We start from the raw sequence: 25,431 nt of genomic DNA, 5'->3' as shown, positions 1-25,431 counted from the left end.
CTTCTGAAGGTAATTGGTTGCACCAGAGCTTTTTATTGGCTTCATAACAAAGGGGGTGAATACATACGCACATGCCAATTATTAGTTTCTTATTTCTGAAAAATGGTTTTATGTATATATTTTTCTAATTTTACTTCACCAACTTAGACTATTGTTTTCTGATCCATCACATATAATTCAGATAAAAAAAAAACATTGGCCCAGATTCAGGTAGCTTTGCCCATTTTTTACGGAGGCGCAGCGCACCGTTTTGCCGCTGCGCCTCCGTAAATTTCCTGCGCTACGCTTGATTCACGGAGCAGTAGCTCCGTAAATTGCGCGTGCGCTCCGGAAAACTGCTCGGCGCAAGGGCGCGTAATTTAAATGATCCCGTAGGGGGCGTGGATCATTTAAATTAGGCGCGTTACCGCGCCGAGCGTAGTGCGCATGGTCCGTCTGGAAACTTTCCCGACGTGCATTGCGGTAAATGACGTCGCAAGGACGTCATTTGCTTCAAAGTGAACGTGAATGGCATCCAGCGCCATTCACGATTCACTTACGCAAACGACATAATTTTTTAAAAACGCGACGCGGGAACGATGGGTATACGTAGCATTGGCTGCCCCTGCTAATAGCAGGGGCAGCCTTACACAAAAACCGACGTACGCAAACGACGTAAACTGCGTACGCAGGGCTCGCGTAGGGTTGTGAATCGGCGTAAGTATGCAATTTGCATACTATACGCTGACCACTACGGGAACTCCCCCCTAGCGGCCATCGTAAGAATGCAGCCTACGATATGACTGGCATAAGAGCCTTATGCTAGTCATATCTTAGGCTGCAGTCGGCGTAACGAGGTTCCTGAATCAGGAGCATTCGAAACGCTGGCACAAGTAAGCAATTGCGCTGCGTAACTATGGTTACGCAGACGCAATTGCTTTTTGAATCTGGGCCATTGAACTTAAGGCTGTAATGTAACAACATGGGTAAAAAGGAAAGGGGGGGGTGAATACTTTTGCAAGGCACTGTAGGTATTCCTTAATTCTTTTAAAGAGGAGATTGCTTCTACCTTCAAGGCTTTCTGCAAGCTCATTTCAGATGCAAAGACACCAGCCACTTTCACCAAGAAGTCCCTGCAGCTTCAGGTGTTGGCGAGGCTTTGGCCAGTAGAGAACAGTAGAGTCCTACTTCAGTGGTTCCAGACTCCTCAGACTTGGAGCCAGAGATAGAGGAGGTCCAACCTGAATCCAGTAGGACCACACAATTTAAGTTGTCCATTGAAGAGGTTGAGGGTCTGCTTGGGGTAATTTAAGACACCTTCGAGATTTAGAAGGAAGAAACACAACTCTCACGTCATGATATCATGTATCAGAGTTTATGCAAAAAATAAGTTGAAGGTGTTTCTGGTACATTAGGTGATGTCTGATATTATCCAAAAAGAATAGTCTGACCTAGGTAATTTTCAAATAATTTAAAATGGAGGTTACCCTTTGATGAGGGTCCTGATGAGATCTGGAATATGTGTCCGAAGCTGAACGAACAATTGTCTAGCGTTTTGAAGCATTCTGATGGCAAATTTTAAGACCTGCTCTGGCAACAACTTCAATTTTCAAATATTTACACTCTCAGCTTCAGGAGCATTACGGTACATAGAGGAGGGAGGAGTTAAAATTATTTTCAACTCTTTTCAAGGCTGTAGCTTTAATAGTCTTCTAGGACAGTGGTATTGTTTGTGGCTGCTAGAAGATCTATATGGATGAAGACCTGGTCAGGGGAGACCTCCAAACTGTATTTATGCAGTGTTTCTTTTTCAGTAGATCTACTTTTTTTGGGCCAGACCTGGCTTTAGAACAGGAGTCTCAAACTCAAATTACCTGAGGGCCACAAGACAAGTTTTCGTATTCCCATGGGGGCCGCATGCAAACTTTCAAACTTCAAAAACGGCACTGGTGTCAGGGGATGCATTAATAACACCCAGCATTGGTGTCAGCGGACGCACTATTAACCCCCAGCATTGGTGTCAGTGGACAAACCATTAACCCCCAGCATTGGTGTCAGTGGACACACCATTAACCCCCAGCAATGGTGTCAGCAGACGCACTATTGACCCCCAGCACTGGTGTCAGGGGACGCATTATTGACCCCCAGCACTGGTGTCATTGGACACATTATTGACCCCCAGCACTGGTGTCAGAGGACGCATTATTGACCCCCAGCGCTGGTGTCCACGGACGCATTATTGACCCCCAGCACTGGTGTTAGGGGACGCATTATTGACCCCCAGCGCTGGTGTCCACGGACGCATTATTGACCCCCAGCACTGGTGTCCACGGACGCATTATTCATCCCCAGCCCTGGTGTCCATGGACACATTATTGACCCCCAGCACTGGTGTCAGCGGACGCACTATTAACCCCCAACACTGGTGTCAGCGGATGCACTATTGACCCCCAGCTCTGGTGTTAGCGGATGCACTATTGACCCCCAGCACTGGTGTCAGGGGACGCACCATTAACTCCCAGCACTGGTGTCAGGGGACGCACCATTAACCCCCAGCACTGGTGTCAGCGGACATACTAGTAACCCCCACGACTGGTGTTAGCGGATGCACTATTGACCGCCAACTCTGGTGTCAGGGGACGCACCATTAACCCCCGGCACTGGTGTCAGGGGACGCACTATTGACCCCCAGCTCTGGTGTTAGCGGACGCACTATTGACCTCCAGCACTGGTGTCAGGGGACGCACCATTAACCCCCAGCACTGGTGTCAGGGGACGCACCATTAACCCCCAGCACTGGTGTCAGCGGACGTACTAGTAACCCCCACGACTGGTGTTAGCGGATGCACTATTGACCGCCAACTCTGGTGTCAGGGGACGCACCATTAACCCCCGGCACTGGTGTCAGGGGACGCACTATTGAACCCCAGCTCTGGTGTTAGCGGACGCACTATTGACCTCCAGCACTGGTGTCAGGGGACGCACCATTAACCCCCAGCACCGGTGTCAGGGGACGCACCATTAACCCCCAGCACTGGTGTCAGCAGACACACTTTTGACCCCCCAAGCACTGGTGTCAGCAGACGCACTATTGACCCCCAGCACTGGTGTCAGCGGACGCACTATTGACCCCCAGCACTGGTGTCAGCGGACGTACTAATGACCCCCAGCATACGCACTATTGACCGCGAGCACTGGTGTCAGGGGACGCATTATTGACCCCCAGCACTGGTGTCAGTGGACACATTATTGACCCACAGCACTGGTGTCAGGGGACGCATTATTGACCCCCAGCACTGGTGTCAGCGGACGCACTATTGACCCCCACGACTGGTGTCAGGGGACGCACCATTAACCCCCAGCACTGGTGTCAGGGGACGCACCATTAACCCCCAGCACTGGTGTCAGCGGACACACTTTTGACCCCCCAAGCACTGGTGTCAGAGGACGCACCATTAACCCCCAGCACTGGTGTCAGCGGACGCACTATTGACCCCCACGACTGGTGTCAGCGGACGCACTATTGATCCCCACGACTGGTGTCAGCGGATGCACTATTGACCCCCACGACTGGTGTCAGCGGACGCACTATTGATCCCCACGACTGGTGTCAGCGGATGCACTATTGACCCCCACGACTGCTGTCAGCGGATGCACTATTGACACCCAGCATTGGTGTCAGTGGACACACCATTAACCCCCAGCATTAGTGTCAGTGGACGCACCATTAACCCCCAGCATTGGTGTCAGCAGATGCATCATTAACCCCCAGCACTACCCCTACATTCCACAAATACCCCCCCAACACTTCACAAATATCCCCTCTTCACAAATTTCGACTCCAGTCACCCCACTTAGCCTTGGTGTGATGGCTCATTTACCTCTCCTCCTGGCAGTCAGCTGATAACCTGATCTTCTGCCTCCCAAGTCTTCTCCTCCTGTCAGGTCCTGGCTCAACACAGGCCTAGTGGCAGGGCACCACGAGAACGCCATGATCTCCCACCCTGAGGTGGCAGCAGGTCCCTGGATCCGGGCACCCTCCCTCAGAGGGAGCACAGCTCTGAACGATCATCGGAGCCTAGGTGGGTGGGGCGGTGGGCGGATCCTCCCTCTGCTCTGTTTTCTCTGCTCTCCTGTGCTGTGTTTCCTTTGCTGGGCTGCAGCAGCATGCAGGGGAGAGGACACAGGAGAGAGACAGCGTGCACCTGCCAAGGACCGGCCCTGTCTGCGGGCCGGTATTTTGAGACCCCTGCTTTAGAAGGACTTTGGATAGCAAAAAGTATTTTTTGTATTGAGAGAAAAAAGACCTTCCTTTTAAAAAGATTTTTAGCCTCATAGGGAACAGACTAAGGGAGACAGGGAGGCCAGACCCAAGAAGCATTGGACAGGCCATAAGGGGAAACTAAAGGAGGTATTCTGTTTAACCCTCCCAGCCAGAAGGCCAAGCGCCGATGACATTGTATTCATAGTGGGAGGAAGAGTGGGGAGGTTTGTTCGAGGCATTAACATGGAGGAATATGCTCTAGAAGTCAACAGCAAGCCTCTTTCAGGGTTCCTAGTCGCAAGACTTCCAAAAGACAAGGCAAAGGCTCAGACCTTATCCCTATTAATCTGAGAATTAGTGGATCAGAATGTGTTGGTACTTGTGGCCCATGATCAAGGAAAGGGTTTTTAGGGCCCTTTCACACGGGCGGACGAACGGACCGTTTATTACAAGTCCGTTTACGGACTTTTAATGTATCCCTATGGGATTGCAGATGTTAGCGGATGATGCAATCCGCTAACATCTGTAACGATCCGCGTCCGCAAAAGTTCCGCTTTTTCAGACGAAAGAAAACCCTATTTTTCTTCCGTCTGGCGGAACGGATCGGATGAATACGGACAGACGGTCCGTATTCATCCGATTCCCCATAGGGGAGAGCGGAGGAGAGACAGGGCGGTCTCTGCACTGTGTGCGGGGACCGCCCTGTCCGCCGACAGCTCAGCGGGGATTAACAGAGGAATCCCCACTGAGCCAAACGGGCTAACGGAGCGGAAGTCTTGTCTTGTTAGCGGAAGTCTTGGTTCCACTAAGGCACCAATCTGTCATGATCATTCCATATCTAGAAGATCTACTTTTCTTGGTTCCAACAAAAGAAAAACTCCATTTGGATATAGTGAAAGCACAACAGTGATTAGAGAGCTTAGAGTGGATAGTGAACTACAACAAATTAAATCTCAGACAATTCTCTTCCTGGGGTACACCATTCTTTTCAAAGAGCAGAATATTGTGCTTCCGTAATAAAAGATCAGTCAGCTGAATCTTGAGTGTCGCTTGCAGTATTGCAGTGCAAGAAGTGAAGTCAGTGTTAGTCTTAAGCACGTAGCCTGTACATTCCTCACCCTAGCTTGGATGCACGCCCTGCCGTGGTGATGTCACTTCCTCTTCCACATTCTAGACTGGTCATCGTGGACCGGATTTTACACCCCCAAGGCCCGAGGGAACGTTACCTTTACCATCGGCATACCCCAGGACATCCCCATCCCTGATGGGCATCTTCACCCTGTGAATCTGTAAGTGTATATATTACACAAATAGTAGAACTATCTCAGTTGCCCCCTCCCTTCTTACACTCCTTTCTTTCTGACAGAAGTAATGGACAACCTCTGAGGATGGCTGCCTCCTTTTTCACAATATATTTTACTGCTTGACTAAGATGTGCTATTAGAGCCACCATTACATCATTGTTTATAAGGGCATCACATTATTTGGAATCCTTTCCTTTTTATGAATGTTGGGCCTAGTAACGGCCTGTATTCCTGCCATTCACCAGAGGCCTCTTCAGTAGGTTCTTCTACAAAACATGAGAGGCCGAGATCTAGAAGAGTTAATTTCTCTTACAGCCGGATAAAAACCACCCCTATTGTGCTGGCAGAATCGGGAGAACCTGAGGGGAGGAGTGCATTGGATATTTCTAATATCCCTTGTCCTAATGACAGATAGGAACATCTGAAACACCAGTGGTGTCAGAGCAAATGGTCACAGGAGGAAAAGAAGACTACTTCCAACTGGAAACGGCGTTATCCAAAGGAATTTTCGCATTCCAGGACCAGCTCAGGGGACATCACCTACAAGTCTGTTCGGGCAATATACCAGTTGCATATCTCAACAACTGGGTGGTGGCGACCAGAAGCCTCCTACTGATGAAGGTTTCCCAGGATATGTTTCTATGAGTAGAACAGAATCTTTGTTCTATCTCCTCAATCCACCTAAAAGGAGAACAGAACATTTTAGCCAAGAAGAGATATCTCAACAGGAATGGTCAGAAGTTTTCCAAGAAATAGTTTTTTATTGGGGACCCCCGAAGTCAACTTGTTTGAAACCAGAAGAATACAAAACTGATGACTTTTTTTTTTTCTCTGAATCCAAAGGATCAGCCATTTTTCAATGGATGCACTGCAGAACCCCTGGTCATTCACTCTTTGTTCCGCCTTCCCTCCTCTTCATCTAATCCCAAGGGTCCTTGCCAAGTTCAGGCCGGACAACGCAAAACTTATACTGGTGGCACCCTATTGGCCAAAAAGGCAGTGGTTTCAATGCTACTCGCTTTGTTTGACAAACGCCCATGGATGCTGCCACTCAGGAGATATGTCTGGTTCATTCCGAAATTGCCATGCTAAAATTAATGGCTTGGCATGTGAGGAGGACATTTTAAGGGCAAGGGGGTTATCCAACAGCGTAATCAACACCTTACTTCAGAGTCAGAAAACATATACGAGGGCAATTTATGGTAAAATATGGTAGAGATTCAATGCGTGGCTCAGTGAATCAGAAAGGACTGTTATGGACTTTCCCACTATTCTAGAGTTTCTTCAAGATGGTGTAGACAAGGGGTTAGCCCTTAGTGGTATTAAAGTACAGATTGCAACCCTCAGTGCATTTTTACAGAGAACGCTATAAAATTACCTGTTGATTTCTAGATTCTGAAAGGCTCTGGCATTATCTAGGCCTGCGCCAAGGCCTGAGGCCAGTTCAGCTGAGGAGGCTGAGGCTGGTTTTCTTGGAAGAAAGAGGCAGCGGTCTCTCGTGCGCTACAGCCGGGTTGGGGAGCCAGTTACCTGTGCGGCATCTTGGCACTCCCAGTCCCCTCTTGGGGAAGGTGGAGGCACAGACGCCCGCTTTCCGCTACCCGGGGAGGGTAATGTGTAAGTGTCCAGGTCCTCCTCGCTCTGTTGTGGCCAGCGTGGAGCTCAAGGCTGGGCCAGATGATGGGTGACAACATTTCCGGCAGGGGCAGGTACTTGCGCTTGACCCACGGCTTCAGGTTACGGCCACGGCATGTGAAAGCGCGCAAATCATGTAATAATAATAATAATAATGTCCTGTGATTCTAAAAGTAATCCACCTTGAAAAAGATTTAGCTCATGTATAGAGGCATAATGTTGCCAACATCCCTATGTCAATACAAAAAAATGGATACCTCTAGAGGAGGTGGGACTTTTAGGGCAACAACAAGTATGGTGACAACTAGGTCATAAAAATATAGAAATTTATTAAAAAATAGTATTACAAAAATAGTCAAAGAATAAACACTTCACAGTAGTATGTCAACATCTAAAATAAAAAATTGGAAAAAACTGCTGCTATGAGATCATCATGTACCCCAGCACAAAACTGGGGGTATGGATGGTCGTTTCCAACGCGTTTCAAATGCTTTTAGTAATACATCCTTCTTCAGGGAACATTAGCAGTGAGGTTTTTCTGAAAGATGAAATATAAGAAAATACATATATACAATGAAAATACTTGTTACCAGACACAGACACTGCAGCATGTGGACAATAGGGGGGAGGAAATGGGAAGCTCAACATGCAGGCGGGAGGAAAAGGAAAACTCACCCTCTCCCAAGCTTGGAGTGCCCAGATCGTCCCCAGAGAGCCCGTGTGTGCGCCGGATCCAATGCGGCCAAGTCAGATGATATGCTCAATGCCCATAGGTCTCCCCCACTCCCAGAGGGCTCCAAGACCATGAGGGGTGTGTGAAATAACAAACGTATTCACATAAAAAGTGTCAGCAGCCAAGAATGGATATGAGGTATCACAACTAAGGGAAAATTTAAATAAACACAAAAGGTCATTAGACCAATACCCAGCAACAAAACACAGAGTGAAACAAAAGAGCACCAAAAAGTACTCACCACTCCTAATCAGTAGGCTCAGTATGGATAGACCAGCATTCCAAGTGGAGATGAAAAATAAATCAAAAATAAAAGAAAAGAAAAAGGTGGTCAGAGACCAAAATGACCTCCCTCTCCAACAGTGGAGGGTAGGGAAATGATTGCTGGACAAGCCCCTCTGACTCCCTTATAAACGTACCATTGATGATGCAGCCCCAGGTGAAATGAATGATCTCCTTGTAACAGAGCAGCTGTCATTAGTGATCAAATCACTAGCGAGGAAAGCCTAACCACACTAGTCTCTGCCTTCTCCAGATCAGCTGAGCCTGAGAGTAGAGCATTCGATGCAGACACCTATGTCAGCTGGCCGTGCTGCAACCAATAGGAAGCGCAGCATTCCAGCTCGACGCTTGGCGTCACCCATCTAGTGCGTCATTCCGCTGGGACCTGAGCATATCTAGTTGCATCCAATGAGGCGTGCGGCCACGGCGCAACCAATCAGGTGCGTCGAAGGTCGCTCGATTGTGACGCACCGGGAGTGCGGGCTGAAGTCAAATGTTCGGCGCGTCTCTAGTGACGCCGCCTTACGCGCCCATTCGATGGATCATGGCCGGACACAGAACGGAACCGTATCCACCAACAGGGGGCGGCCCCCGCCGCACATGACACACCCAAAAAGACACACTCAAAGATAAGCAATAATAAACGAAGGACATGGTACATGCCCATTGGGAGGAAACGAGGCAGCCAAAGGGCTGGTGGAACAGCTCACATGTATACAGGAGTAGGAAAAGGGGCCGAATGTGTCCCAGCACAATTCCACCCCAAAGGGAAGGAAATAAAACCACAAACGAACTCCTAGATGTGATACTAAGGAGTTCTATATGGTTATGTGGGACCCCAGTATCTTATAGACTGACAGGCAAAAAATCTGTCAGTTGCAAAAAGGGGATATAGTCACCACTGCCGGAGACGGGGGTACCTCCAGGGTATAAATGCCCTGGTGGAAAAGCACCTGAGTGCAGGGCATTTATACCCTGGAGGTACCCCCGTCTCCGGCAGTGGTGACTATATCCCCTTTTTGCAACTGACAGATTTTTTGCCTGTCAGTCTATAAGATACTGGGGTCCCACATAACCATATAGAACTCCTTAGTATCACATCTAGGAGTTCGTTTGTGGTTTTATTTCCTTCCCTTTGGGGTGGAATTGTGCTGGGACACATTCGGCCCCTTTTCCTACTCCTGTATACATGTGAGCTGTTCCACCAGCCCTTTGGCTGCCTCGTTTCCTCCCAATGGGCATGTACCATGTCCTTCGTTTATTATTGCTTATCTTTGAGTGTGTCTTTTTGGGTGTGTCATGTGCGGCGGGGGCCGCCCCCTGTTGGTGGATACGGTTCCGTTCTGTGTCCGGCCATGATCCGTCGAATGGGCGCGTAAGGCGGCTTCACTAGAGACGCGCCGAACATTTGACTTCAGCCCGCACTCCCGGTGCGTCACAATCTAGCGACCTTCGACGCACCTGATTGGTTGCGCCGTGGCCGCACGCCTCATTGGATGCAACTAGATATGCTCAGGTCCCAGCGGAATGACGCACTAGATGGGTGACGCCAAGCGTCGAACTGGAATGCTGCGCTTCCTATTGGTTGCAGCACGGCCAGCTGACATAGGTGTCTGCATCGAATGCTCTACTCTCAGGCTCAGCTGATCTGGAGAAGGCAGAGACTATTGTGGTTAGGCTTTCCTCGCTAGTGATTTGATCACTAATGACAGCTGCTCTGTTACAAGGAGATCATTCATTTCACCTGGGGCTGCATCATCAATGGTAAGTTTATAAGGGAGTCAGAGGGGCTTGTCCAGCAATCATTTTCCCTACCCTCCACTGTTGGAGAGGGAGGTCATTTTGGTCTCTGACCACCTTTTTCTTTTCTTTTATTTTTGATTTATTTTTCATCTCCACTTGGAATGCTGGTCTATCCATACTGAGCCTACTGATTAGGAGTGGTGAGTACTTTTTGGTGCTCTTTTGTTTCACTCTGTGTTTTGTTGCTGGGTATTGGTCTAATGACCTTTTGTGTTTATTTAAATTTTCCCTTAGTTGTGATACCTCATATCCATTCTTGGCTGCTGACACTTTTTATGTGAATACGTTTGTTATTTCACACACCCCTCATGGTCTTGGAGCCCTCTGGGAGTGGGGGAGACCTATGGGCATTGAGCATATCATCTGACTTGGCCGCATTGGATCCGGCGCACACACGGGCTCTCTGGGGACGATCTGGGCACTCCAAGCTTGGGAGAGGGTGAGTTTTCCTTTTCCTCCCCCCTGCATGTTGAGCTTCCCATTTCCTCCCCCCTATTGTCCACATGCTGCAGTGTCTGTGTCTGGTAACAAGTATTTTCATTGTATATATGTATTTTCTTATATTTCATCTTTCAGAAAAACCTCACTGCTAATGTTCCCTGAAGAAGGATGTATTACTAAAAGCATTTGAAACGCGTTGGAAACGACCATCTATACCCCCAGTTTTGTGCTGGGGTACATGATGATCTCATAGCAGCAGTTTTTTCCAATTTTTTTTTTTAGATGTTGACATACTACTGTGAAGTGTTTATTCTTTGACTATTTTTGTAATACTATTTTGTAATAAATTTCTATATTTTTATGACCTAGTTGTCACCATACTTGTTGTTGCCCTAAAAGTCCCACCTCCTCTAGAGGTATCCATTTTTTGTAAAGTAATCCACCTTTACACAACCCATTAGAGAGCTGGGACGGAAAAGGGGAAAAAATAGGAATAATATACACATGAAAGATCCATTTTTACTTTTAATTAGGGTTGTCCCGATACCGATACTAGTATCGGTATCGGGACCGATTCCGAGTATTTGCGGGAGTACTCGTACTCCCGCAAATACCCCCGATACCAATATAGAATACTTACCCCCCCGCCGTCGCCGTGACGCCGCATCCCGCCGCCATTTGCCGCATCCCCGCTGCCGCCGACTGTGTAATACGCCGGGAACATTACAGCTTTGAATAGCTGTAATGATTCGCACCGCGCATAGACACTCCCCCTCGCTCGGGTGAACTGTCGAGGGGAGTGTCTATACGCAGCGCCAATCATTACAGCGATTCAAAGTTGTAATGTTCCCGGCGTATTACACAGTCGGCGGCAGCGGGGATGCAGGTAAGCGGGACATGGCTGCATGGGGGGAGACGCTGGATGGGGGGAGACAATGGCTGCATGGGGTGAGACGCTGGATGGGGGGAGACAATGGCTGCATGGGGGGAGACAATGGCTGCATGGGGGGAGACAATGGCTGCATGGGGGGAGACAATGGCTGCATGAGGGGAGACAATGGCTGGATTGGGGGGAGACAATGGCTGGATGGGGGGAGAAAATGGCTGCATGGGGGGAGAAAATGGCTGCATGGGGGGAGACAATGGCTGCATGGGGGGTGAAAATGGCTGGATGGGGGGAGACAATGGCTGCATGGGGGGTGAAAATGGCTGGATGGGGGGAGACGCTGGATGGGGGGAGAAAATGGCTGGATGGGGGGAGAAAATGGCTGGATGGGGGGTGACAATGGCTGGATGGGGGGTGACAATGGCTGGATGGGGGGTGACAATGGCTGGATGGGGGGAGACAATGGCTGGATGGGGGGATACATGGCTGCATCTGTGGGGGGACATCGCTGCATTTGGGGACACATTTTAAAAAAAGTATCGGTATTCGGTATCGGCGACTACTTGAAAAAAAGTATCGGTACTTGTACTCGGTCCTAAAAAAGTGGTATCGGGACAACCCTACTTTTAATACATCTTTATTTTGTTGTAATAAACAAAGAGAACAAGATAAAGAAGATATGACTGTGGCATACAAATCAAGTAACCATATTCAAAATAAGCTATGGCAAAAGAAAAATATAACATAAGCCCCATAAGGCCATCAAGTGGGAAGTGTAGAGTAGGGAAGGGGAGATAAGGATAGAAGAGAGAGACACGGATTAAGTAATGAAAGGAGGTACAAAAGATGAGGAGGAGGGCAAGGGGTAGGGGGTGTAAGAGGTAGGTGGGGATGACACCCTTATTTATAGAAAATTAATGGACATGGATTTGTAACATGTTTACCGAGGATATATGGGTTAGATCAAGGTCCCAGGAGAAAAGGGTAGCAACGTTAGACTTTAATAATGACTGCAGTTGTAGAATGTGAAGGGGTGGGTGTTACTTAGCTGTACATGGTAAAGCATTAGGGGTCTTTCTTGCAATGGCTCATAACTAGGGTAGAGAAAGGGTGCTAAAAGGATGGGAAATCCAAGGACACCATGAGGAAGTGAATTTGTCAAGATGTACTTTGGCAAACAAATTCAAGCATGGCAAGTTCTTTAAGATAGTGAACAGTGTTTGAAACATCAGGGGGTAGAAAGATCAACTTTTGAACCCCACACACCTTAAATAATGTGTTAATGATCCCCGTGGTGCCTTATAATACAAAGCTTTCATCTTTCCTGTGCTTCCTGTCCCATAAATTCCAACCAAGCACCATCGGCATCAACAACGGGTCACAGATCTAAGGAAGAAAATATAAATCCAACATTTAAATTACAATCCAAAGCAGCACCAAGATGTAACCGATTGCTACAGAAAAGCAAACAGTTTAATTGTTTAACTCCGTCCTGCCACTGCCTCCCGACTCTTTAGGAGGTTCTTGACACCGAGAGGTGTGTATTCTGATCATGTGACCACTGTGATTGGCAGTCACATGATCGGAAAGCTCCCGATCACAAGTATACATCAGCTTTCCAGTCCCCGATGGTAACTGTACAAGCAAGGACAGGAGCAGAGAAGCCACTGCTGGGTCTGAGGAGAGAAAAGCCCCCACAGTCCTGACGTAACCACCAGCCCCGAAGGGTCCATGAATGCCTGCCAACCTAAAATTAGGGGGAAGTACACCATCTGGGTCCTGACCCTACCAGTCCATCAGCCCCCATAAGGGCACAGTGTGGGCAACCAATAACAACCCATTGGATGAGTCAAAATGTATGTACATGCACAATGTAATATTCTATATAACACCGAAACAAAAAATCTAAGGATAAAACGGAAAAAAAAGTGGTACAGGCATATTTAATATGATTATTAATAATACAGCATCTCGCATTAAACCAGCCACATGTACTGCATATAACACACATATCCAAAGCCCTACATATGTATACGCATTGTATGTCACAGCAAATCTAGTGACATGTATACGTCATGTCACTATGAGTTTAGTAAGGAAACAACAGATCTAATGTTTTTATTGACCTAAGGCCAACGTATGTAACCCCAAGCACTTGCATATTAAAGAAAGGGCTTACAGGTAAGCACCTAATTCATGGCAATCTAATAGCATTAAGGCATTTTATGCAATGGGTCTCTATTTGGAGTACACTTTTTTTTTTTAATACAAACGTTTTTATTGAAAAGGTAATGGCAAGAACAAAAAAAAGTGTCCAATAACATAAACACACTGACCTAGGATATGTAACAAAATGTGATAACAGAGAACAGACCATTCCGGTCCACAAATATGACTTAAGTTACATATCATTTAGAAGTCGTGTGGCTTCAGCCGGAGCTGAGACATCTGTATCCAGGCAAAGGGGAGTAGTAGGCCTCGCCACAATATCACAACACTGTTGCTCGGTGATAAAGACAATTCAGCAAAATATAATGAAAAATGGTAGAAAAGAACACACAAAAAAAAACAGAGAAAAAGCTAAACTAAACTAACATAAGCTAAAATAAATAAAAGAAAACTATGCCATCCAGAAAGGAAAGCAGAACAGGTTACGGGAAACCACCCTCGAATATGTCAGCCTAAAAGTAATTTAGCGAGAAGGTACAGGGATGGAGTGGCCATGCTAATGAACGGGTGATTAAGGAGACCAGGGCTTCCATTTCAAATCATAAACCTGCATAGTACCTATAATGGTATGGAAGACCCTTTCACGATCTGGATGGCTGCCATACGTTTAAGAACCTGATCCCAAGGAACTCCAGGGGTTCGCCAGAACAGGGCTATGGACCAGGGGACTGCACTGAAAAGTGTGTGTGCTAGTTTCTGTTCAGAGGGTGTGGAACCAGGTATCTCAGCGAAAAATAAGCACATCTGATGTGTTAAAGTAATCTGCATCCCTGTGATCGCTACTACCCTATCCGTAACCTTCCGCCAAAGGTCCTTCCAAAGACATGCTGGTAGGTAAATTGGATCTTGTCCAAATTGGCCCAGTATATATATGTATATCTGTGTGTATGACTGTGTGTCCAAAGCGTGTCACGATCCTACGGGGTAAAATGACCGCACCAGCCAAGCAGACTCTGGCTGGAAAAGCGCCCAGAGGCGATTCAGTTCGCATGAGTAGCGCTATACAAGTCATTCATTCATTCATTCAGGACTGTACAGCTCCAAAAGATGTGAAAGTGGGTGCCTTTCTCTGGACAACCTCTGAAGCAAAGGTTGGAAACAGCAGGGAAGAATTTATGCAATTTAGCTGGGGTAAAATACCACCTGGTGTGTAACTTCACCACTGTTTCCTTCACCGCCGCAGATTTTGTGCATTTGTGCATGTTGGAGATCCTATCCGTCCATTCCTCCGGGGAAGCCACCACCCCCGTCTCCAACTCCCAACCGCGTACGGCTGATGATTTCACTGGGAGGGCAAGGCCATTGAGAAAACCATATAGGCGGGAGATGGTTCTCTCAATGGCCCTCAAAAGTAGCAACAGGGTTAGCAAAGGCTCCCGGGTAACAAGAGTTAAAAAAATGTCTGATTTGCAGATATTTGAAAAATTCTGACCTGGGGAGGGAGTAGGAGGATTGTAAGGACAGGAAGGAGTGAATCACCCCATCTTTCTGAAATGAGTTTAGGGTCACTAGGTTATTTGAGATCCAAAGGGCAAAAACCCCCAGATTGGGGAAAGCTGCTGGGGATGAGGAGTCACCCAAATAAGAAGCGAGCCTGGGGTCAAGTGGGAGTAAAGAGAACTTATTCTTATGTAAAGACCAGAGATATAGGGACTGGCCCACTACCGCGTTTAAAGGGGAGATATCTTTTTGGGCGAACAGTTTTGGACCACAGCAGACCAGGGAGATAATAGGGGGCTATAGAGATTCGTTCGAAGCGAAGCCAAGGGATGCCACTCGGGGAGGCATGCCATTGCGCTGTTTGCAGCATTCTGGCAGAGACGTAATACAGCCAGAGGTTAGGCAAACCAAGACCACCTAGGGCCCTAGGTGTGTAAATCATTAGCTTACCTAGCCTGGGTTTTTTATTATGCCAAACAAATTTGTTCATGTCGCGTTGCAGCAGTTCTATCGTTCGGCGCGACACATAATTAGGAAGGGCTCTAAACAAAAGTAAAAGTTTGGGGAGAACAGACATTTTAACAGCCTGGACCCTACCTAAGAAGGAGATATGATATGGGCACCACGTATGTAACAACTGTGAGTGAGTAAAAGAAGGCGGGTAATTGGCCATATACATATTGTGGAGTGAAAAAGCTAACTTGATCCCTAAATAAGACAAAATTCTCGGTTCAATGGAAAAATTAAAGTTAGATTGGAGGGAGGTAATAATGTTCGGAGGGAAGTTTATTGGGAGGGCAGAACACTTAGAGAGGTTAACCCCTAGTCCCGAGATGTCCTGAAAGGCGTGTAAGGTGGATATGACATTAGGGATCGAGACTACTGGGTCAGTTAAGAATAAGAGGACATCATCGGCATATAAGCTAAGTTTAAATTCTTGATCATCTTTAGTGTATCCCTTAATGTTGGGGTTTAGGCTAATTGAGCGAGCCAGAGGTTCGATAGCCAGGGCAAAAAGGAGTGGTGATAAGGGGCACCCCTGTCTCGTTCCCCTGCCCAGCTTGAAATAATCGGAATTACAGCCTGGGAGCTTGATCCGGGTGCGTGGGTGATTATAAAGCTCCCTGAAACCCTGGACAAAGGCCACAGAAAAGCCAAATTTAGATAATGTGAGTTCAAGGTATGGCCACAGAACGCTATCAAAAGCCTTGTGTATGTCCAGGCTAAGGAGCGTGTAAGTCAGCATCTAAGATAACGTTGGAGGCCAGCCTAATGTTGTCGGTGATCTGACGGGTCGGGATAAATAAAGCCTGTCTGGTCAGGGGAAATTAGGGAGGGAATGATATTTGAGAGTCTGTCACTAAAATACGGCCAAAGTTCTTCAGATCCGTATTGATGACCAAAATCGGTCTATAGTTTTGAGGAAGGGAGTGATCCTTGTTGGGTTTTGGGATCAGGGACATGTTCGCCAGCAGCATGTCATCCGGGAAATGATTGCCCTTCAGAACATGGTTAAAGAGGGATTTTAGACGGGGAATTAGATTATCCTTGAATTTCTTATAATATGGGGCAGAGTACCCATCAGGGCCAGGGGTTTTGGACAGTTTCAATGACTTGATAACTCTAAGAATTTCGGATTCTGAGCAATCGGCATTCAGCTCTAACAGGTGTTCCGGTGTAAGGGTGGGAAGAGGTAGATCATCTAACCATGAATTGAGGGCCGGATCAGGAAGCGAGGAGGGAGGGGAAAGAAGTTTAGTGTAGAACTTTGAAAAAATCTGCAGCACCTCCTCTGGGTGGGAGACTAAGTTACCACTAGGGTTCCTCAATTTGTAAGTGTGAGAGGATTGGAGTGATTGGTTTAATTTTCTAGCGAACATAGTCGAGGCCAAATTACTGTGCAACAGGAACCTAGCCTTAGACCATCTCAAAGACCTTTCAGTCTGTTCAGAGAGGATTTTATCAAGCTCCAATCTAGTGTTATTAATTTGTAGAAGAAGGTCAGGGGCATGTGAACAAGTATGCAAATGGTACAACCTATCTAGATCAGCCGTGAGTCTAGTAATATCAATTAATCTTTGCTTCTTTCTCTCAGCCACTATTTGGATAAGGTGCCCCCTCATTACCGCCTTGTGAGCGGCCCAAAGGACTGAGGGGGAAACATCATCTGTGTCGTTAGTGGCAAAGTACTCTACCATATGTTTTGCTAACTGCGAGACTATAATGGGGTCAGAGAGTAGAGACTCATTTAACCTCCAACCTGCTACAGCAGGTTTAAGGCCTATGTGAGAAATGTCCAAGGAGACCACCTGGTGGTCCGACCAAGGGCAGGGGTGTATGGCTGCAGAGGAGGAATTTGCTAGCAGTATAGGGGAGCAAAACAGATAATCCAATCTGGAGTAGCTGTCATGGGGGTGAGAGTAAAAAGTGTACTCCCGGGCACCTACATTGTGCGCTCTCCAAGAATCCACCAGGTTGTGGGAGTGTAACAATGACTTCAAGGTTTTGGGGAATGCATTGGAGGCGCTGCCAACCCTGCTTCTATCCAGAGCAGAGTGCACCACCAAATTGAAGTCCCCACCTAGTAACAGGTGTGGAGAGCTGTATTTGTCCAGGATCTGGAAAAAATTCTTATAGAAAGTAGCTTGGGAGTCATTGGGGGCATAAATATTAGCTATTGTGACCAACTTCCCCTGCAAGGAGCCCTGCAGGATAATGAACCTACTAGCTGGATCCTTATATACATTCATAATGTCAAACATCTCCTGCAGTAGGATGATATCCGCCTGCAGGCGTTTATAGGCAGAAAAGGCCTTTTTCCTCTTTTGAGGGGAATTAAACCCCCTAACGTTGTGGGAGATTAATCTAATACCCATTTTGAATTAGAGATATAAATATGCCCGTGTAATTTGGGGGGGAGTCTCAAGGAGTAGGCTAACGTTGTCCCATGCCACAATATGACAGGAACTAACAGAAAGATCTGTAGATGAGTAAATACACACATATAAAAGGGTCTAGTGCAAGTCTTAAAGGCATACCAACCAAAGACATCCAGAAATGTAAAAACTGCAAGAAGAGTCCCGCAACCTGAAAACAAAACAAATAGAAAGAAAACAAAACACATATAAAATATTGGGGTCGGGAGGGGAAAGACCATCCCGACAAAAGGTGAAAGTAGTAACCAGTCAGGCGTAAAAATTTCCTGACCAATAGGACTAAACCGTCCAACACTCTTGTCAACGCGCTAAAGAGTAAAAAATCAGAAGGATGAGCAAAAAAAAAAAAAAAAAAAATAAAATAATTTTTATGGCAATCTCAAAGTAACTTCAATCCTCTGTCGTGTTCTCAAGGATATCAACAAGAGTGGGGGGACAAACAAGCGGGCACCGCCGAATGTCTGCACAGCAGGGAACAATCAGGGTGAAATGGTGCATAGAGGAGAAAACAGGGAGTCAGGGGGGAAATGGGGAGGGGGTTGAAAATCCGGGGGCAAAAAAAAAAAGTCTATACCTTAATCACCTCCCCCATGAATAATGACAGTTCTCCTCAGCCGTCAAGGAAAGATCCCCTTCTCAAAGTGGGAAAACCAATGGTGGATCCGAGAAAAGTGGAGAGACGGGCCAAATCTGAACATGCGCTCTCTGAGATCCTGTCTCTGTCTTCTGCGGTCTCTCTGCGGGGATGGGGTGGACCAGTGGGCGGACGGGCGGGGAGTAGAAGGCAGTCTAGGAAGATCTTATTTAGCCAGAAGCCCAAGCTTGACAAAGAGTTCCTTCCCTTCTTGGATGGTGAAAACCGTGTAGGTGGTCCCTTGGTGTGGGACCTGGAGCTTGAAAGGAAATCCCGGCATCTGCGGGGGAAGCAGGGAGCAGGGACTGGAACAGTCTGTGTATGGCAGGAGTGAGCTCCGTGACCACCTCTGGGACCCCCCTGATCCTTAAATTGCTCCTCCTGTATCTGTTGTCCAAATCCTCCAAGTGGGATTGGAGCTGGGACACAGTTTCAGTGAGGGATTTGTGGTTTGGAGTACACTTTTATCATGATTGCCCCTCATGCGGGCAATCCTAAAAAAAAATGTACTCCAAATGGAGTCTCATTGGATACAATGCCTTAATGCTATTAGATTGCCAGGACCTAATGAGATGCTTAATTATAATCCCTTTCTTTGATATGTAAGTGTGTTTGGAGTTTACATGACTGAATAATTGTCTCCAGTGTCAAAGGCACAAGATATTGTTGATGGCAGATTTCAAGTGTAATGTTAGACTTTTTACATAAAATGTTACAAAACCACTACATTCCCATTGTTGATTACTTTTCAGTCACTTATCATGTAAATGATGTTATGTTAAAGTCCATCCCACCCCCTCTAACTAACTGCTGGTATAAAAGAAAAAGAAATATGCCCATTTTATAAAAAAAATATATATATCCAATGCAGTGGGGCTCTGCCCGCACTGGGTTAACTGCTTGTTTTGTCTAGGGGCACACTGAAAGGCTATACTTACCCAAGCCTCAAAAAAGAGGGCTCCCCCATATCCAGCGTTGGACTGTTACTGCCATTCTCACGTCCAGAGATGGTCAGTGGCCGTGATGACATCAGGAACAGTCCATTCACAAGACCGCTAGCATGTGGGGGACCAGTCTTGCGCTTGGAGGATTGGTGGATTAGGTTAGTTAAATCTCTCATCTGAAATCCCCTAGACAAAAATAAGCAGTTAATTGATGCAGTGCGGGCACAGCCCGTGCATTTTTTTTTTTTTTACCACATCAGACTCAACCATAGCAAGAGACTTGCTCATGATTTCATCTATTCATAATTATTGTCTCTACTTCAGTTTCACATCATTTGTGGTTATCTATATTATTTTATATATTTATCTTTTACTTCATCTTTTTTTTTCCAGCTCCCCCCCCTCCCTCCCCGATCCCTTAATGGTTTGTTCCTACCTCTCTATTCCTCTATTATTTTCCCAAAATATTCCTCTGATGTTTTAAAGTTTCTTTCTTTCCACCGTCTCCATTTTCTATTATGTTTATTGAGTTGGCCCGCGTCACAACTGCATAGATATTCCATTCTGTTATAGTTTTCCACTCTTTCAAACCATTTTTTTATGTCTGGTTTATTTTTAGTTAGCCAATTTGTTGGTATTAGTCCTTTTACAGCATTTATTAATGGTGGGATTAACATTTTCCTGTATCTTATATTTGAATCTTTTGGTTCATGGAACACACAGGCTTGTATGATGTTAACTATCTTTTCTCCAGTTAATACTTCCACACATTGCCAAATTTCCTGCCAATATTCCTTTATCTTTGGACAGTCCCACCAAATACTGTATGTGTAGTTGTTCCAATCTGTCCACATTATCTCCAGCACAATGGGGATTTATCTTTATTAAATTTATGGATCACTTCGGGTGTCCTATGCCATCTTGAAATACATTTATAGTTCATTTCAATTGTATTCATATCAGTTGCGGTGTTATGTACTGATGCTATTATTCTTTCAACTTGTTGATCCTCAAATTTCTTGCTTATTTCTGTTTCCCATTTCACTATAAAGTAAGGTTTTCCTTGTAGCTCTGATTCTGTCAGAATTTGATAAACTCTTAATATCACGTGCTTTACTGGGGTTTGCGTGGAGCACAGTTTTTCTAGTGGAGTTAATTTATTTTCATCTCTTAATGGTGTGGGTATTGAATTTATCAAATGTTTTAGTTGTAGATATTCCCAGTAGTTGATATCCCACCTGTTTTTCTCTTTTATCTCCAAGAGTGTTTTTATCTTTCCCTGTTCTGTAATGTCCTTTATTTGTGCAGCCCCCATTTTATTTCCTAACTGTGTCCCTTTCCCCGGTATAAAATAATTAGTTTCCGTGAGTGAAATTAAAGGTGAATTGTAGATCCATTTATTCTGTTTGTGTATTAAATCCTAAACTTTGAAAACATTCTTTGTTAGTCAGTGTGTGTCTACATCCAACACTATATTTTCGTGGTATCCATATATTTTTGTGAAGTGCTGTTTTACTTATGCTATTTTCCATTCAAATCCATTTTTTTTCAATCTCTTTGTGTTTATTTCCCCATTCTACCATTCGTGCAATGATCGTGGCCTTATAATGTCTCTTTTTATCCGGCGCTGCTAATCCTCCGTGTTTTTTTCCTCTTGTTAATGTTCCAAAGTTTACTCTTGGTTTTTTATTTTTCCATATATATTTTATCAGCATTGTTTTGATAATCTTGAAGAAACTCTGAGGCATATCTATGGGTAACATCTGGAATTTATATGTTATTTTTGGGAGGGTAACCATCTTAAAAGCATTTATCCTTCCTAACCATGAAAGTGCTCTTGGAGTATTCTTTTTTAAATCTGTTTTTATCTCATTTAGCAGAGGGATACAATTGGCAAGATACAGACCATCTACTGTAGATGTCAATTTAACCCCCAGATAAGTTAGCTCTCCTCTCACCCATGTGTATGAATATTGTTTTTGCAAGGCAAGTTCTTCTTTTTTCTCCACTCCTATATTTAGAATTTCTGTTTTTATGGGATTTATTTTGAAGTTCGAGAGTTCTCCATACATTTTTATTTCCTTTGCTATATTCGGCACGGTCACCCTTGGGTTAGTTTTATACATTAAAATATCGTCGGCATATGCCGCTATCTTGTGTTCTTCTTCGCCTTTTCTCGCCCCCTCTATTTTTTGATTATTTCGCAGAGTTGCCAAAAAATTATCCAACGTTAGTATATATAGAAGTGGCGTGAGCGGGCAGCCTGTGCATTATTTAAATGTCATTCTTTTCCTGAAGTTGGGCACATTTTTTTTTTTTTAATATGTGCTACTTTATTATGTAATATTGCCCCCTGATGTTTAATTTTATTAACATATTTACAGGTGCTTATTGAGACTTTGTGTGCCCTTGGAGCTCAATGTCGTTGGTCAGCTTGCAACATCTATTCCACCCAGAATGAAGTTGCAGCTGCCTTGGCTGAATCAGGTGAGAGATTTGGTCCTGTATATACAGTGTCTTAAAAATGTAAAATATATTTTATTGGGATTTATGTGATAGGCCAACAAAAAATGGCACACAATCAATACTTTGTAGAACCACCTTTTACTGCAATTACAGCTGCAAGTCTTTTGGGGTATGTATGTCTCTATCAGCTTTGGATATCTAGAGAGTGAAATATTTGCCCATTCTTCTTTACAAAATAGATCAAGCTCTATCAGATTATATGGAGAACATCTGTGAACAACAATTTTTAAGTCTTGCCACAGATTCTCATTTAGGTCTGGACTTTGACCAGACCATTCAAACACATAGTTACATAGTAGGTGAGGTTGAAAAAAGACACAACTCCATCCAGTCCAACCTATGTGTGTGATTATATGTCTGCATTACATTGTATATCCCTGTATGTTGTGGTCGTTCAGGTGCTTATCTAATAGTTTTTTGAAACTATCGATGATCTCCGCTGAGATCACTGCCTGTGGAAGAAAATTCCACATCCTTGCGGATCTTACAGTAAAGAACCCTCTACGTACTGTAGTTTAAGATTAAACCTCTTTTCTTCTCATTTTAATGAGTGGCAACGTGTCTTTTTAAACTCCCTTTCACAAAGTTGTATCCCTATTGTGGGGTCACCAGTACCGTATTTAAGTGTTCTTGCATAGCAAGATCACTTATTGTTATCTCACATATATATTATTATTTTCTTTATCATACATTACGGGACACAGAGCCTAGTAAATACTAAGTGTGTTATATTCCACCTTCAGGTACTGGACACTGGTGTAATCAATCAACTAGACAGGAAGTTTCCTTCCTTTATAACCCCTCCCATACTGGGAGCACCTCAGTTTTTTTCGCCAGTGTCTAAGGTGTTGGTCACAAGTGAACATGTGCTCTGAGGAGCTCCATTGGAGGGATCCATGCTGGATTTAAATAGCCTCCAAAAACCAGATCCATCCAAAGTGCCTTGGGCCAAAGTGGATGGTACCTGGGGCCTCGTATCCGAAGCACGGGGTTTTTGCCTGTAATGCCTCTCTTCGGAGGGCTGGATCCTGGGTTCCAGTGCTTTGGTCAGACCCAATACCAAAAGTTTTCTGGCAGGGTGTAATACAGGTCCAGGGGAGTGGTGATCCTGACCATGGATCCCGGTCACTGAAGGTCTGTTGACTTAGCCCGTGGTGATGGGTGAAGATTGGGTCTGTCTGTGCTCAGCAGTATCCTGCAGCGGGGATAAGGTAAGTGAAGACAATCCTAGGTAAATACCTTAAGGATTGTCTTCCATGAGTAGCTGCATGTCTTATCTGTTTTCCGCCACTAGAGGTAGTAAAGAGACATACCTGGTGTTTCCGCTTACAATGCTCTCCAGGAACGAAAGCTCAGTGTTAGCCGGTCTTTTGGGTGGCTCACTTCCTCCGCTTCAGGCTCTGCCACAGTTGTGTGGGGGAGTCCCTCGTAGTCCGGGTCCACTGCGCTCCTTGGGGGATCTCTCTCTCTCTCCCACCGCCTCCACCATTTCCCTACGCGCGCATGCGCGAGGGGGGCGCGCTTTTGTAGGCTGGGGGACGATGTGGTTGCCGCTGGCGCACAAGCACGTGCTCGCCGGCTCATGGTGCAGACACAGGGCGGGCCCTTAAATAAAGCCCAGACGCCAGAGCTCTGTAAAGCCAGAGGGACACAGCAGCTTGGGGCACGTAAGCACCTTGTGTGTGTTGGATACAGACTTACAGTACCTAAGACGCCTACTCAGCATCTAGCTGTGCAGATTAGCAGGCATTGTTTGTTGCTAGACTAAGTTCAGCTGTTGATGCACCCGTGTTAAGTTCCTCTGCTTTTAGCTTAGGACTTTCGTCTCCCTGTATAAAAGGGCACCAGGATAACGCCACCTGAATCTGGTGGCCCTTATCATGCTTGCATGATACTATCCTCCCCTGTAGAGACTTGAGGCAGCCCACAGATTGAGCCATCAGCCCTGTCAGGCATTGCAGCCTCCCCCAACATTGCCAACATTGCAGCCACTCTGCATATGTCTGTTTGGATGTTTTTTTGCATTGCATTTGTTAGTCTATAAGAGGTTAACTGCTATATTCACAGCATCCTCACATGAAGCAAAAACCGTGTGTGCCCCTTTCCCTGCTCTAAATCCTCAAACAAAGGGATTGAAAGACCCGAGGTTGAAGGTTCACTGTCAGAGGACAGGGAACAGGTGTAGCCTAATGAGGAGGAGCTATCAGAAGCCTCACAAGTTCTGGAGTTGCAGCTGCAGTCTTTTTCAGAGATTCATACTGCATATAACTTCCCTCAGCCTAGACGGTCAGAGCCTCTGTCTCCTCCTTGGGGTTTTAAAAAATAAATAAAAAAATTCCTATAGGTTGCTAGAAAAACCTCCACAGGGTCCTCATCCTGGTGCTGGCTTCAGGCTAACCAAATGCACAACTGTGGGATGCACAGTTGCTGGTGCACATTGCTAAAGCACAACAGCTATATTGCATGATTGCGGAAACGCACGTCTGCAGAGGATAACTTCCTCTTTACCAGTCCACATGTTTGCATAAAATACATGAGTTTGGAATGTTCAAAATGCATGTGGGGTAAAAACAAGTAACAGAACATATTTTATTGTTGATCACATAAAGATACATGTTTCTGTCTGTATGGGTTTACATGTTTTTTTACATAGTCGCATAAGGATGCTTGGTCTCATTAACCACTTTAGCCCCGAACCATTTGTCAGCCTAAAGACCAGAGGTGTTTTTACAATTTGGAACTGCGCTGCTTTAACTGGTAATTGCGCGGTCATACAATGTTGTACCCAAACAAAATTTGCGTCCTTTTTTTCCCACAAATAGAGCTTTCTTTTGATGGTATTTGATTGCCTCTGCGATTTTTAATTTTTGCGCTATAAACGGAAATAGGTTGGGGTGTCTACTTTCCAAAATGGGGTCATTTGGGGGGGGGGGTTGTGTCATCTGGGCATTCCATGGCCTCTGAAACTGTGATAGGCAGTGAGGAGTGAAATCAAAAATTTACACCCTTAGAAAGCCTGAAGGCGCTGCTTGGTTTTTGGGGTCACCGCACTCAGGGCAAGCAGCAGAATGTATTTTGGGGTGTAATTCCGCATATAACCATGGCATGTTTGAGCAATATATCATTTAGTGACAACTTTGTACAAAAAACTAATTCTCTTTCCCGCAACTTGTGTCAAAATATAAAATATTTTATGGACTCGACATACCTCTCAGCAAATAGCTTGGGGTGTCTACTTTCCAAAATGGGGTAATTTGAGGGGGGTTTGAATTGTCCTGGCATTTTATGCACAACATTTAAAAGCTTATATCACACATCACTCACTCTTCTAACCACTTGAAGACAAAGCCCTTTCTGACACTTTTTGTTTACATGAAAACATATTTTTTTTTGCC

General features: G+C 45.5%; 1 protein-coding gene and 2 long non-coding RNA genes across 3 annotated transcripts in view; 2 read left to right on the top strand and 1 right to left on the bottom strand.

The window, feature by feature from the left end:
- The window catches only part of AHCYL1 (adenosylhomocysteinase like 1), an 810,468-nt gene that overhangs the window by 176,452 nt on the left and 608,585 nt on the right, over positions 1-25,431 (top strand). Inside the window, exon 5 of the mRNA XM_040337629.1 lies at positions 21,895-21,997. Within this exon, the coding sequence (XP_040193563.1) occupies positions 21,895-21,997 (103 nt within the window). The remainder of the gene's footprint in view (positions 1-21,894; positions 21,998-25,431) is intronic.
- On the bottom strand, positions 7,529-8,321 carry LOC120927156. The gene is made up of 3 exons (XR_005747048.1): positions 8,157-8,321; positions 7,858-8,062; positions 7,529-7,720 (listed from the first exon to the last, which is right to left on the bottom strand). It is a non-coding gene; the product is annotated as an uncharacterized LOC120927156 (long non-coding RNA).
- Positions 9,867-10,652, top strand: LOC120927157. Its single transcript, XR_005747049.1, has 3 exons — positions 9,867-10,140; positions 10,235-10,439; positions 10,577-10,652. It is a non-coding gene; the product is annotated as an uncharacterized LOC120927157 (long non-coding RNA).

Source organism: Rana temporaria, chromosome 2 (assembly GCF_905171775.1).
Source record: "Rana temporaria chromosome 2, aRanTem1.1, whole genome shotgun sequence".
NCBI classification, from domain to species: domain Eukaryota; kingdom Metazoa; phylum Chordata; class Amphibia; order Anura; family Ranidae; genus Rana; species Rana temporaria.
This window is presented reverse-complemented; position numbering and strand designations above follow the sequence as displayed.